Source organism: Neophocaena asiaeorientalis, unplaced genomic scaffold (assembly GCF_003031525.2).
Source record: "Neophocaena asiaeorientalis asiaeorientalis breed wild unplaced genomic scaffold, Neophocaena_asiaeorientalis_V1.1 scaffold893, whole genome shotgun sequence".
NCBI lineage: Eukaryota > Metazoa > Chordata > Mammalia > Artiodactyla > Phocoenidae > Neophocaena > Neophocaena asiaeorientalis.
In genome coordinates this window covers 144,155-158,999 of record NW_020174065.1, presented here as the reverse complement: position 1 = coordinate 158,999, position 14,845 = coordinate 144,155, and the positions used below count along the sequence as shown (strand labels likewise).

The 14,845-nt window shown below is 36.1% G+C and overlaps 1 protein-coding gene across 1 annotated transcript in view; it reads right to left on the bottom strand.

Moving 5' to 3' along the window:
- IL1RAPL1 (interleukin 1 receptor accessory protein like 1) overlaps window positions 1-14,845 on the bottom strand; it is a 144,892-nt gene that overhangs the window by 12,123 nt on the left and 117,924 nt on the right. Inside the window, exon 5 of the mRNA XM_024754554.1 lies at window positions 4,244-4,387. Within this exon, the coding sequence (XP_024610322.1) occupies window positions 4,244-4,387 (144 nt within the window). The remainder of the gene's footprint in view (window positions 1-4,243; window positions 4,388-14,845) is intronic.

Here is a 14,845-nt window from a genome sequence, read left to right as displayed (position 1 = left end):
TTTACATATACACACTACTATGTATAAAATAAATAAACAACACGGATTTACTATGTAGCACAGGGAACTATACTCAATATTTTGTAATAACCTATAAGGGAAAAGAATCTGAAAAAGAATTTTATTTATAACTGAATCACTTTGCGCTATACCTGAAATGAACACAACATTGTAAATCAACTATTCTTCAATTAAAAAAAGACATATGGATAACATGACATCATTTAGAGACACATCCCACCCCTCAAGTATCTAGTGGGGTCAGTGGCCTGCCTCCTTAGGGAAACTGTTCCAGGCTTGATTCCAAATGGTCCTGTGTCCTGATGAAGAATATTTTTTTCATAAGTTCAAATTTATTTCAGAAAGAATGTAAAAAGTTACATGTAATAGAAAAGATGGTAAATATTAGAGAAATTTTTGAAAAAATATAAGTATAAACATCTCGAATCATAACACCCTACAATGCTGTTTTCATGTTTAAATATTATCCTTCAGTTCTTATCTACATGGAGACATAGGGATGTGCAAAGCTGATGATCACAGTATACAAATCTTTTTGTTTTCTGCTTTTCATTTAATAGCATGACATTTTTCTGTATCACTACCCAGTTAGTGAAGAATATCCTTAGGTGTCTTTAGATGGTTAGCCTAATCTTGCCACTGGCATTGTCACATTTGCCTCAGGGGCAAGGTTTTTTGCAAGGTTTTTTGGGAACTCACACACAGACACACACACACACACACTCACATGACACAGAGTTGGGACTTCTTCAAGATTATAGGATAGGTTAAATGATTGTTTATTAATAAATGTATATGCAGCAGAATTTGTCCAAATTTTCTTTCACTATTTTGTGGAATCAAGGTGGTAGAGGAGTAATTTACCTTCTCCTACCCCTAACCATTATGGTTACCTCATTTACTCAAAGGGACCTGAGAATTATGTGTAACTGCATTGTCTTGGTCCATTCTCAATAGCTGTGTTTGTCCAAACACCAGCACCTCCTTTTAACTGGAACTATGCATGATCAGATTCCATGGGGGTGGCCAGGCTATAAATGTAAGTTGGGTCACCCTGTTACAGCAGTTGCTTTCTTAGCTAAGAAAACTTTCTGCTCCGGCAGGCAACATAGGGGCATGCTCTTTTTTTTTTTTTTTTTTCCCAGAGAATTACAGTACACTTTTATTTAGAAAGAGAAGTCTGGCCGAGTGTGGAGGATCAAATGGAGGGGAACAGGAAAAGGCTAAGAAGGTGGTGTAGGAGGTTTGCACAAGGCATTTGCAATGAAGACTGAGGGAATAGTCTATTTTCAGGAGGTACAATTAACTGACCATGATTACTAATTGGAAATGGCAGATGAGGAGGAAGTGAAGCAAATGAGGTAGAGGATGATACAAAGAACTGAGACGTAAAATGGAGGATGATAAGAAATGAGTGTGGGGGGTGCGTGACTCAAAAGCTGGGGTTGGGACCTATCATAGTGGAGAAAACCAACAGGTTAGCAGAGAAAAAAATGATAACAAGAGAACTGGGAGAAAGACATTTAGATTTAGGAGTCATTTGTACACAAATGCAAGTGTAGACAGGGTTGTACATGTGATCCAAAAAGGTGATGCTGCAGAATTAGAAGAGAAGTGCTAAGGCCTGAGTCTAGGGGAAACAATAAAATGTAAGGCTGTGTAGAGGGGAACAAGGAGTGATGTGAACAAACTAAGAGAGCAAAGCATCAATATGTTCCATCTTGGAAAAATAGAATCCTTTTGATATAGAACTGATACAGCCAGGTAATGCCTATTGCAATGACTTGAAAGGAACTGACTAAATGTGTCTAGATGCCAAATAGTCCATCTCCTAGTCTGATACAGTGATGGAAATTTGGGGGATTTGGAGTCATTTGGACCTGGGTTTGAACTCTGTCTTCCTGGTTGTATAGCTCTCTATCAATAAAATAGTCAACACAGCCCTTGTCATTTAATACATATTCAATAAATAGTCAGTGAATCTGTTATTATCAATCACCATAGTTCTGACATTACTTCAAAATATGAGGTAAACTTTCTTTCCCTCTTTTTCTTCACACTCTTTGCCTTTCCTTCCAAGAGCACTTTATGTATTCCCTTTTCAGGGGCGATAACATGGTAGCCAAGAATAAAGAAGACCGATCAACTTTGACTTTCAAATTACAGTTTTTGAAGCCAAGTCAAGAATATGAAAAGTTTGGGGTCTCTTAACAATTCTCTCTTCTTTGGAAAAAGAAAGGACTTGTGGGAGAGCTAGGAAGAATGGGGATTTGATGATGTCAGAGAAATTTTTCAACAATGGAAGAGTAGATATTTATTCAACCATAATAGCATGTGTAGAAGGATCTAAGGGGATGAGACACAGGTTTAGAGGCAACTAAACTCTTCAGAATATTCTACCATTCAGAACACGACAAAAAATTATACTGGAAATTGACAGTTTCGGTGAAATCATTCATATCATTCAGAACACAAAATATGTTCAAAATAGATAAAGTGAGACTTGTTTAGGTAATCTGCTTTTCCAAATACCTTCTACTATGCTAACTGTGCAAGCAACAGCAGATCTTTAGGTTATATTGAACACACCAAAGTTTTAAAAAGCTAAAAACAATAGGGGCTCAGTGTCTAATAAAATAAAGGCTTTGTAAATAGACCTATATTCAAATCCCCTCTTGGCCACTTACAATAATACTAGTGCTATCTTCTTTAGTAAGTTATTTAACCACTGGGAGCCTCAGTTGCTTTATCAGTAAAATGGATATTATAACATTGATCTTAGATTTTTTTTTGAGGCTTAGCAAAAATGATTTTAAGAATGCCTAGCACTTTGCTTGATTCTCACTCAACAACGACTCTGACATTGGCAATTTTCTCATATCTCTTTGAAGCAGTACTGAACGATAATTTGTATGAACAGGCAAGAAAGTTAGAAACAAAGAACAAATAGGCTAATCAGTACTTTAAAATGAAAAAAAACAACAACAAACAAACAGCTTTGCTGCAGCACAGACTTCACCCTGATGGGAAGGGGAGAAGGTTAAAAAGAGAGGAGTGTTAGGGATGCTGAATAAATGGCTCTTCTTCACAAGTCTGACAAAGTGACAAATAAATGTGATTTATTCCAGAGGCCCCTGGAAATGTGGTAGCATGGGCAATTGCTTTATTTTCCTTTGTACCAATTAGTGAAAAATGAATAGTCAATAAAAAGAGATTACAAAAATGATCAAGAAACCTTGACCATCTGTACAATTTATTGTCACTTCACATATGCTTCCTATATTGCAAGTCTATCTTATATTATGACTCACTTTCAAACGACCAAAAAAGGAAAAAAAAAACTTTAGTCCTCTCATGGGCGGTTTATGGAGCTCAATTGTAAGGACTCCAAATTCTTCTTAGATTGTACACATATTCATGACTGACCAGAGGCAAATAATACTTATGATTTCTACAAAAACAATATTTATTTATCCAACTTAAGTAAAAGTATTAGATTTATTATTATGAAAACAACTTGCTTGTACACTTTCCTATCTGTTGGTCCCCACTTGGAATAAAAATTAGCCTGTCTAAATATAGCTAAATAAACAGGATTGAAAAGACTGCTGGATGATTTCTAAAATATTTGGTACTGTTTATTATAACTGACCAGTCTAAACAAGGAACAAATTGAGATTCACTTCAAACTATTGGGCCAGGGAACACAATTAAAAGAGACACTCCTGGGCTTCCCTGGTGGCGCAGTGGTTGAGAGTCCACCTGCCGATGCAGGGGACACGGGTTCGTGCCGTGGCCTGGGAAGATTCCACATGCCGCGGAGCGGCTGGGACCGTGAGCCATGGCTGCTGACCCTGCACGTCCAGAGCCTGTGCTGTTTACTTATATAGAAGTAAAGCTGGACTTTCAGTACTGATTACAAGGTGAGAGAAAATGAACACTCTGATAACACTCCAGTCAGCGTTTGTAATTCGCAAGTGCTGTTTGGAATACCATTCTAAAAAGAGTAGGTACTGCTTTACAATTTTCAGAGGAAAATACCTACTGGCTGCAAAGCATCACACATATAGTTCCATATAAAAGATGAATTTACAAACTGAACATTGAAAGACTGTAAGAGCTGCTGCAAATGGTTATTCAGGTAACTTTTCTTCCCCTCAAAAAAACAAAAGCAGGAAACAGAATATTCAGAAAGAACATTAAAAGAGGGAACTCATCTTACCTCCATCCAGCTCCTCAGCCCCAAAATGATTCCTATAGAAGAGCATGATTTCTATCTTGTAACACTTGTAGATGGTCACCAAACAAACAAGCAGCAGAAGGATAGCACCAAGCCCTCCAGCAAGTTCAACTGTATACATCAGCTCTAAAAAAAAAATTACAAGAGGGAATTATACCATATTCACATACAAAATCATAAATTCAACTTGATTTCAGTTTTGTGGATGAGATCAGATGTAGGTAATGGATTAACACAACCCCTTCCTTTTCTGCCTGAGAATTTGATCTTTTGATAACTTTCTAGCTGTTGCCTTGGTAACCAGATAAGTAGTATGTGGTAGCTGTGTTTCTAAGCAACATTGCTTCTGGTAAAAATGAACCTATATTGGTAGATTACATTTGGACTGAGAGAATTATAAATACCTGATTGGAAACTATAATTTTGGGCTTGCTGGGGTGCGAGTAACTCTTACATATAAACCCAACCCTCGTGGGAATCCTGCAAGCTATGCTCATGGAGTTGATAAAAGAAAAATCGGTTCCTGTGGTATGAAGCTTTTAAGCCAGGATGGTTTCTGAACTCACCCAATATGAATCTTGATCCTTCCCACCTGAGCTGTCACCTGGGGGTTGGGGCTGAGAAGAGATGAGGGGTCAAACAGCACAGTTCCTGAAGGGCAGTGTGGACTGTCGCATAGAGTGTTGGGTGGACCACCTAATGAATACTGTCTGCTGGCTCCTGTCAGAAGCAATAACACTTGTCCTGTAGCTTTCTGAATAGAGTGGTATCAATGTGGCTGACCACGGTCTTGGAGGCTGAGTGCTAACTTGGGCTTAAGAAACAGGCTCTCTAGTGGATGTCACACCAGACTATGTTGGTAGTATTTTCCTTTCACTAAGCTACTTAAAATTTTTTTTTTCTTATCCTTTCTTTCCGCTTTTACTTGGTATGTTACTACATTCTATCCAAAAGAGGAATTTTCCTGCCATTCACTGTATACAAGTTCTCTTATTCCTACTGAATGTTTATATTGCATAAAAAATGATCAGAAAATTTAAGGGATAAAAATGCACAGATTTTGAAACTCACTTTAACTGCCTATTTATGCATGTTTACATTGATCGTAATAGTCCAAATGTTATTGATGGGTATCCATTGTTCCCTGCAGTTGACAACTACCTTGAAAAATACTAGTTGCCTTAATTACCATTAAAGATAAATATGCCTGAAATTATGGCTCTAAAATAATGGCATTTTTGATCCTGTAATTTACAATCCACTAATGGGTTATCTAATTTTGTAACATAGTCAGTGTAGTTTTAGACTGAGAACTTTAAAAAAATCTATGGCTTTGCAGTGACAAGTACTCTTGGGTTACAAGATCACTCCTGAGATCTTACAAATAGGGTGAAATCATCATGGGTGCAATGTAGTATCAGTGACTAATAATCTGAAAAGTATGGCCATAATTTTCTCACAAGGACATGTTTGTGTGTTGTGTGCTTGCATGTGATGTCACTTTTCCTGTGATGATTACAGAAAAAAAAAAGCCTCAGCCATAGTTCTCATTATCTAGTCCTTCATTTCTAATTCAACGGCTTAATAAAAAAATACGTACAAACTACTGTTTCATCGAGTGTATTTTTCTGCTCTTGTTAAAATTAAATAGGACACAGAAGAAAAGCTTATAAAAAGTGATCGGACTTTATGAATTTAAGAAAGAAAAAATAAAGTGAGCTATTAAATCTTTTAGAGTCTAAGTGAATTAATACGAAGTGTGAAATACTAAAAAGTACCTCAAGGAAATTTATATATTTTTTATTTGTAAATATCAGACAGCTTTATCTGCTGAATCTTGTGAGGGACTACAACAAGATAGTACTACAAAAGTACCAGGAATAAAATACAAAACCCAATTTAGTATAATGTTTTCCCACTACTATGAGAACAGAAAAGATTAGCGGGTAGATAAGTCTGTGGGGTACACTGAGTCTTGCTCTCTCAGGATATCAGTTAAACTCCACCACACATAGAAGCCTGTATAAAACTCTAACTTATGCCCATAGGGTAATTTATATACCAGAAAAAATCTGATTTAAATTACACTGGATATAATGGGAAAGAGAAGCATTTGGACTATGGCTACTTTTTTTTTTTTAACATTTTTATTGGAGTATAATTGCTTTACAATGGTATGTTAGTTTCTGCTTTATAACAAAGTGAATCAGCTATACGCATATATCCCCATATCCCCTCCCTCTTGCATCTCTCTCCCACCCTCCCTATCCCACCCCTCTAGGTGGTCACAAAGCACCGAGCTGATCTCCCTGTGCTATGTGGCTGCTTCCCACTAGCTATCTATTTTACATTTGGTAGTGTATATATTGGACTGTGGCTCCTTTTAATATTCATTCTGTTTTCTAATATAATGCATTACACACTTGGAATTCATCACTCCGAAATTTGTTGTGTGAGAAAAGAAATAAAAAAATAATGGAGAATGCTTAACTTCTACTCTCAAACACTGCTAGCAGAAGTGCCCAATGGTACTACTATATTAGAAAATTTTGAGTAGCCGCTAATGAAGTTAAATATGAATCTACCCTATGAACAGCAGTTACACTCCTAAGTATTTACCCAAAGGAAATATAAGCAGATGTCTATAAGAAGACTTGTACAAGAATGTTCAGAGTAGTCTTATTCATAGTAACCACAGCTGGAAAGAACTTAAATGTTCATTAACAGGATATGATGAACAAACTGTGTGTGACCGTGTGATATAATATACTCAGCAGTAAAAAGAATGAACTACTGCAACATGCATGAATCTCACAAAATTATGTTAGGTGAAGAAGGCCAGACACAAAGTAATACCTTCCGTATAATTCTATTTAAATGAAGTCCAAGAGCAGGCCAAAATAAACCTCAGGGATAGAAATCACAAAATGGATGCTTTGTGGATGGGTGATGGGAAATTTTATTGGGAAGGGGAAAGAGGGAACATAATGGGGTAAAAAACAACAACAACAACAAAAAACCTCTGTGTCTTTTTTCAGGTGTAGATACAAGTATTGATACATACTTTTGTCAAAACTCATTGAGCTAAAAACTTACGATCTATGTGTTTTATCTTATGTTAATTGTACTTCAATTCTTTAAAAATTTGATTTTTTTTTAAAAAAAGAGTCATTATAACTTCTAACCCAAGGGCTATGTGGGAAGAAGCTGTAAGGAAAGCTGCGAGTCAGGACAGCTGCTTTGCTCTAGATAAGTGCCCAGGCAGAGAATGGTTCTTTCATGGTGCCCCTAAGCACATCCTTTGATTCTGGAACCATGGCACTGGGCCTGGGCATCTAGCATGCCTTACACACCCGTATCTCATTGAATAGCTTTTAGAACAATCAAAAACTATGCCTGAAATATAATTCTGTTAATCCAGTAAGCAGCATTCTCATTTTCTTCAAATGCTATTTGTAACACTGGTCTCTACACACATTTTTTTTAACTTCTAAAAATTGAATATGTGTAAGAGAAAAATTTTATGACAGTTAAGTCTTTTTTGTTTTCAGAGAAGGAGTTGCCCAAATGTGAATTATTCCCATTGCTAGATGTCATGAGCCACTCAAAAAACTGTATATACTACCTTGAATACACTATTTATTAGGCTAACCAATAATACTGTCTAAAATGTAATGAGAAAAAGAGAGCAGGGTTGATGAGGCTTAGCAATTACAGAAATGGTCTTGTGTCACATGAATACCTCCTTTAAGGTACAAACACATGAAAACTTACATATACCTAGAGTGTGAGCAATAAAGCTAGAAAAATTCTTCTGAGCCATATGATAGCCATTTTCTTAATACTAGGGATACCCAAAACTAGACCAAGAAACAGCATTTACAAAGAGCTAACTTATTCTGAGATCTTGACAGTATCTCAGATTTTCCCCAGAAACCTCCGTAGTATTACATGGAGAAGCACGGTGTGCTTATAACAAACTTGTAAGTCGGAGAAGAAATGTGTCTTTCCCCACAGTCCACACAATAGTGCTTGCTCCTCAGTTAGTACGTTATTTTTATAGCGTAAAGACTAATACACCTGCCTTCATATTATAAATGCGTGCAGGTTAAAAATTTTTCCATTGAAATTTTTTCCATTGGTTTATATAGCATGTGTAAATTCTCCCAAAGAAAATGGTGCATTAGATTCAGTTTCCACATTCTTTTTCTCCAAGCTGGACACATTCATTAATATGAGTGCCAGCCATTACTGCTTATACATTAGGTCAGGACAAAATTACTAGGGGTTAAATTCTGTTACTGTTAAAAGAAATGATTTGGGCTCACTGCTGTAGTTTATCTTTACATTACAATGTGAATGGTGTTGCCCCAGCAAATGTCATTTCCTTTTGAAATGGGATCTGCTTTTTAGCTCAAGTTCAAGCTGCCTGGAGTGGCAGCATTTAAAAAATAAAAAGATTCCATTTCAGCACAATTCAACACCAGAGGATGGAAAGAGAAAGTGCAAACCTTTAAAAATCTGTTTAGCCTTTGTGCTATTTTGTTAAAATGATAGACTCTGCCCCCTTTAAGGGACTGAGACTGAATACTGAAAATTGTAAAGCAAAATCGCTGGGCAAAACCTAAGGGAAACCGGCATTTGGTTAAACACAACAAATGAACAAGTGCCAAAGAGTTACATTTAAGGGCACAAGCAGTCATTTAGTTACAGGCAATTAACAATAGTCCGTGGAAAGCTCCAGTATGGGCTAAGGGAAAACACATTGATTATTGCTGCAGTAGTAGACTGCTTTCGGAATAAATTGTTTCAATTTAAAACTAGATTTGCAACAAGCATTTTGAGCAATGACTACAATTTTTTCTTATCAAGACAGTTGGACCAAGCAACCCTTTAAAAGAAACAGCTAATTAAAATAAAGCGCATGCCATCCCCTAGTATATTGGATTACACTGCAAATAATAAATGCATTTGGTTTACACTAATCTTGCTGCAATTACCTAGTATAGTTTGGAATCCTATTTTTTTTTAATTGGCTTGTATTTAGTGTTGTTTGCAGACTTTTTCTGCTAGGTATCTTTGAAGAGGTAAAGATGTTAACAGAGTTAAATCAAAGTTTATATGTAATTGTGTTTTTTTAATTTTAAAAAACAAATTATTTATTTATTTATTTGGCTGCACCAGGTCTTAGTTGCGGCAGGCGGAATCTTTTAGTTGTGGCACGTGGGATCTAGTTCCCTGACCAGGGATCAAACCTGGTCCCCCTGCATTGGTAGCGTGGAGACTTAACCGCTGGACCACCAGGGAAATCCCTATATGTAATTTTGAACTCTTCACCTGGAGTATTCATTTTGTATCTCTGTCTATATTTATATATATAATCTTGTTTAAAGTATAACTGAAGACTTCAGGTGGCTTATTCTTATATAGTTCATCCTAAAATTGCCTCATTCATTATATAAAGTCCTTTGAAATGCTCTGCCCTGATTTATATGCAGTAAAATGCAAGTTTGTGGGGGAAATGCATGATAGATAATATAATGATCCCAGTTTATTCATTAGTGTCACCAAGTACATTTCTTCTTCTTTCACTGTGTTATAAAGAGCTAAACTTTATAAGGATTTATCCATCCACATAAATTCATATGCATATTTATTTCTCTGGAGCAGTATAACTTATTTGTTCCTGGCAGGAGGATAATTATGCTCAGCCTACAAAGATATTCAACTCAATTCTACAATACATCAATGCAATTTAGAAGCAGTTATAATTTTTTTTTTGGTAACACATTAAGAAGCTGAATTGCTATTCACATAATAGCAAGAAAATGTTTTCAGAAGGCATAAACTGGTATGTAAAGATAGTAGTTTTGCTCTTGCAAAAGTGCTTTTTGGAACAAGGAAAGGTATACATAATAATAATAATAAATGAAAGTGGTCTCTGAATTTAACAATGTGATCTGTACAACCAAACATTTGGGCAAAAGGTTACCTTCCAAGTAGTATATTTTGCAGTTTTGGAAAGAGGTTTTCAGCCAAAGTATCAAATTAACTTTAACTTACTGTCAATTAAGAATGCAAATATGGTGGATGAATCTAGAGACTGTCATACAGAGTGAAGTCAGAAATTTCGAGAAAAACAAATATCATATATTAACGCATATATGTGGAACCTAGAAAAATGGTACAGATGACCAGGTTTGCAGGGCAGAAATTGAGACACAGATGTATAGAACAAATGTATGGACACCAAGGGGCAAAAGTGGCAGAGGGGGGTGGTGGTGGTGTGATGAATTGGGAAATTGGGATTGACATATATACACTAATATGTATAAAATAGATAACTAATAAGAAACTGCTGTATAAAAAAATAAAATTCAAAAAAAATAAAAATGCAAATATGGTATTGGCTGGGACCCATGATTAGGGCCTAGTTAGACTAAGCTCCCATAAGCCCTTGGATCTGAAATGTTACACATTAATAAACCATTAAAACAAAAAATTAAATGAAAGACTAGACGGAAAAAAATGCATCATTCCTTATACAGTTAGCTAGAGCCTACCCTTGGAATGTCTTTTTTCTCTCCCCAACCAGATAGGAAGGGTGCTAAGTTTTGTTTTATATTTTTTTCTATGAAGTAGGGAATATTCATAAGTGGTATTTTTTTTTTTTCTATTTGGCTGCATGCCCCCTGCGTTGGGAGTGTGGAGTCTTAACCACTGTGCCACCAGGGAAGTCCCAAGTGGCATGTATTAAAAGACAATTTAAAATAATGACAGTAATCAAATAAAACATGAATCCATGAGTTTATATTAATTATAAACAAATTAATAAAAAGGAAAGCTCTCCTTTAGGGCAGAATGCCAATTGGCAAACACAGAAGGAATAACAGAGTTAGAAATCACCATTTTTCCACCATCCTAATAATAATTGACTCCGGCAAGAATTATCAACAGAGGGTAAAGTTAATGGGTGAAAGATGGATGAGGTAGGATATTCCTACTGTCTTAAAGTACCTCCCTACTGATTATTTATTAATGATTAAGGGAGAAATCTTAAGGAAGTGACCAAAATTAGCATTACCAGTAATGGGACAAATTGACATCGGGTACCTCCTGATGTAATGCATTAAGAAGGTATAATATCATCTATGCAGTATTCCAGCCACGTATAAGTAAATATCCTAAAAAGGAGTAAAAAATAAAATCTGGTTTCTATTCTTTGAAAATGTCAATGCCATGAAAGACAAAGAAAGGTTGAGGAACAATCCCAGATTAAAAGAGACTAAAAAGACTTGAAAACTGAATGGATTGCATAATTCTGGATGGAAAATGTGGTAAAAGGATATTATGGGAATACCCTTTGAAATATGAATATAGACTACATATTAGTGAATAGCATTCTATCATTTTCAATTTTCCTAAATTTGATAAATATACTCTGGTCTTATCAGAAAATATCCTTGTTTTTAGGAAGATTCATGTTGAAGAATTTAGTCATGATGTCTGCAATTTACTCTCATGTGGTTCAGCAATAATATGTGTTTGTATACATAGTGTAGCTCTATCTTTTAATTTACCTAACTAGATGAAGAGAGATAAGGCAAATGTGGCAAAATGTTAATAACTGGTGAATCTAGTTGGAGAGGCTATATGGAAATTACGGTAAGATCACAATATTGCAAGTGTTATTGTAATTTGAGAATATTTTGGGTTGATTATTTTGGATTAAAGTTATTCACAGCTATTCTATTATAATCTTTGCAAAGCCTTCAGTTTAATCTTCCAAAAACATGTCATCATCTTGGAATTTTCTTCAGTAATTGTTAGCTGATTTGCATTGCTCATGGGAAAAAGTCCAAACCCCTTGTGTTGGCATTCAAGGTCCTTCATTCCTTTAATTGAAGCAGCTGATTAACCTCCAGCAGGAATTATCCCTCCAATGTGAATTGAATTTGACATGTTTTCCCAATTCTGTACCAACCTAGAACTTCTTTCCATTTATCAAAATCCTACCAATCCTGCACGGCAAGGCTAAGATCTGTACTTTCAGTGAAGCTTTTCCAACTAAAAGCAATTTGTCTCCTTAGAACCTGTATTTTCTGTAGCTTTTTTGATGACTTATCATACTGTATTATACCACTAAGTGTTGTTCATGGTTTTACATGATAAACAATTGCTTTACCTTAGGGCCTCCCACTTTGCTTCTCCAAGTCTTTGTTCATAGAACACTTTGGCAACTCGGTCCACTGACCACTCATTCCAAGTCACAAACCTGTGGCTGTATCCACTTCCCTTTCTCTATTTTTCACTATAGCATTTATCATTACAGAACACAGTATTTAATTTTCTTATTAATATATTTATTATCTATTGTCTATCTCCTCCCACTGGAACTTAAATTCCAGCAGGGCAAGTTTTTTTTGTCTATTTTGTTCATATTTTTTAACTGATTCTCTCTCAAGTGCCTTGAAAACTATCTGACACATAGTAGGAGCTCAATGAATATCTGAATAAATGGATGACTGGATAAGGACAAATGTACTTGTCTAATGAAAAGTTAGATTTTTGTGCATTCCCACTCTAAAATGACAAGAATATCTCTGTGAGCCATTTTTCCAGACAATGTGTCATGAGGTTCAAGCAACTGATGGGGTATAATTATTAATACAGAGGCTGTTAGTTTGATGATAAAACTTCATTCTATAGAAAAATGGTCAACTTCACAGTACAGATTTAAAAGGATCCTTTCATCCATAAATCCAATGACAACATACATAATCTTTATAGACTTAAAGAATGAAGAAAGTATTGCTTTACATCTTTGATATTATTATTCATTTTTGTCTTTTCATTCACTTTCTTTTTGTTTTGTAAGTGCGTTAAATGTACCAGGTGTAGTGCTTTGGGTTCTAGTGATAAAATGATGGATGGAATACGCTCCTTGCCTTAAAGGAGCTGATGTGTAGTTGTAGAGCCAGGCATGCAAGGAAATATTTAAAAACAAAATAGTAAGAGCTAATATTTATTGTGTACCTAAGTGTCACTCTGCTAGGCTTTTTATACGGGCGTAAAAAATGCTCTCCTATAAGAATAATAAACCAAGGACCGGGTGAGCAACTCACTCAGGGTGTTTGTGTGTGTGAGTATTTGTGTTTCTGTTGGGGGATCTTAGAGATAGGGATCAGACACTATGTGGCACAGTACAGGACAGTGGCTGCAAAGGAGTTTGGCAAGTAGTTTGGTGTGGAGTATGGGGAAAGCAAGTGTATGGTGTGATGGGTGATGGTAGGCAAATTCATGCTCTGATTTCTCAGCTAGAATATATTTATCTTTTTTTTTTCCTTTTCCAAGCAGCTAGCATGCACCTTGAAAATAAATATTTGTTTGAAGGATTCATGGTATCAATTAAGTCAGGTTTCTTAAAATTAGGTCAGAAAAATAGGACAATGATTCTCCCTAGTGGAAAATTGACATATATTTTCAAAATGTACCATGTGGTATTACTAACACAGACAGAGCTTTATCTCTGAAAACATTTCCCCTTTGGATTCTGAAAGCAATGTTTGAAATAGGTCTATCCAAAGACGATAATGTGGGCTGTACACAGACTATTATGTTTTTGCACACACAGACACATACAAAGTATTCAGATGGGGCCTCCTTCATCTTAGATCTCGTACAACTTAGCATGACGGGGAGAAGCCAGACAAAGAAAGGATACTGCTATAATAAACAACTAAATGGGCCTCGAGTGACCAGCTTAGAAGACCGGGCCACTGTATATCAAGGTGTCAAACCTCACTGATAACTAAAAGAAAACCTCTTAGAAGAAAAAGTATTTGTTTTACCTCTACTAGGAATTTCCTTTTCAACATGTCATACAAATAGACAGTCACAGATGGAATGTTACAAAACATCTCTGGAGAGAAAATTGTCAGAGGGAAGGTGGCATTGCCATTTTACTCCTTTTTGTTAAGGGCTGCAGTGTTTATCCTAAAAGCAATCCTCCACCAGAGGATATGTAGTCACAGTTAAAAGAATTTGGTCTTCCACTGGGAATGCTTTGGACTGGCCAAAGAACCCAGAACATCTGGACTGCTTAGATAACCAATAGAAGGAACCATGCTCTCGACAGAAACACTGAACACTTCTAAAAAAATCGTATGATGATTTGTAGTATAGTCAGTATATTCAGTTGTTAAAAATCGATTTATAAGATATTTTACACATGTAAAAACGGGAGTTATTGCAATATACAGAATGGGATGCTTTGATAAACTTTAGAATTTTATGTTATTATTATAATTTTCTTCCCTTAAGATTTTAACTTATTTCATAATTGTTGAAAGCATTAGAATAAAACGTGTTCAGCAAAAGCTGTTTCTCTCATGAGACAAGTTTCATTCAAAATCTTGGTGAGGGCTTCCCTGGTGGCGCAGTGGTTGAGAATCTGCCTGCCGATGCAGGGGACGTGGGTTTGTGCCCCGGTCCGGGAAGATCCCACATGCCACGGAGCGGCTGGGCCCGTGAGCTATGGCCGCTGAGCCTGCGCATCCGGAGCCTGTGCTCCACAACGGGAGA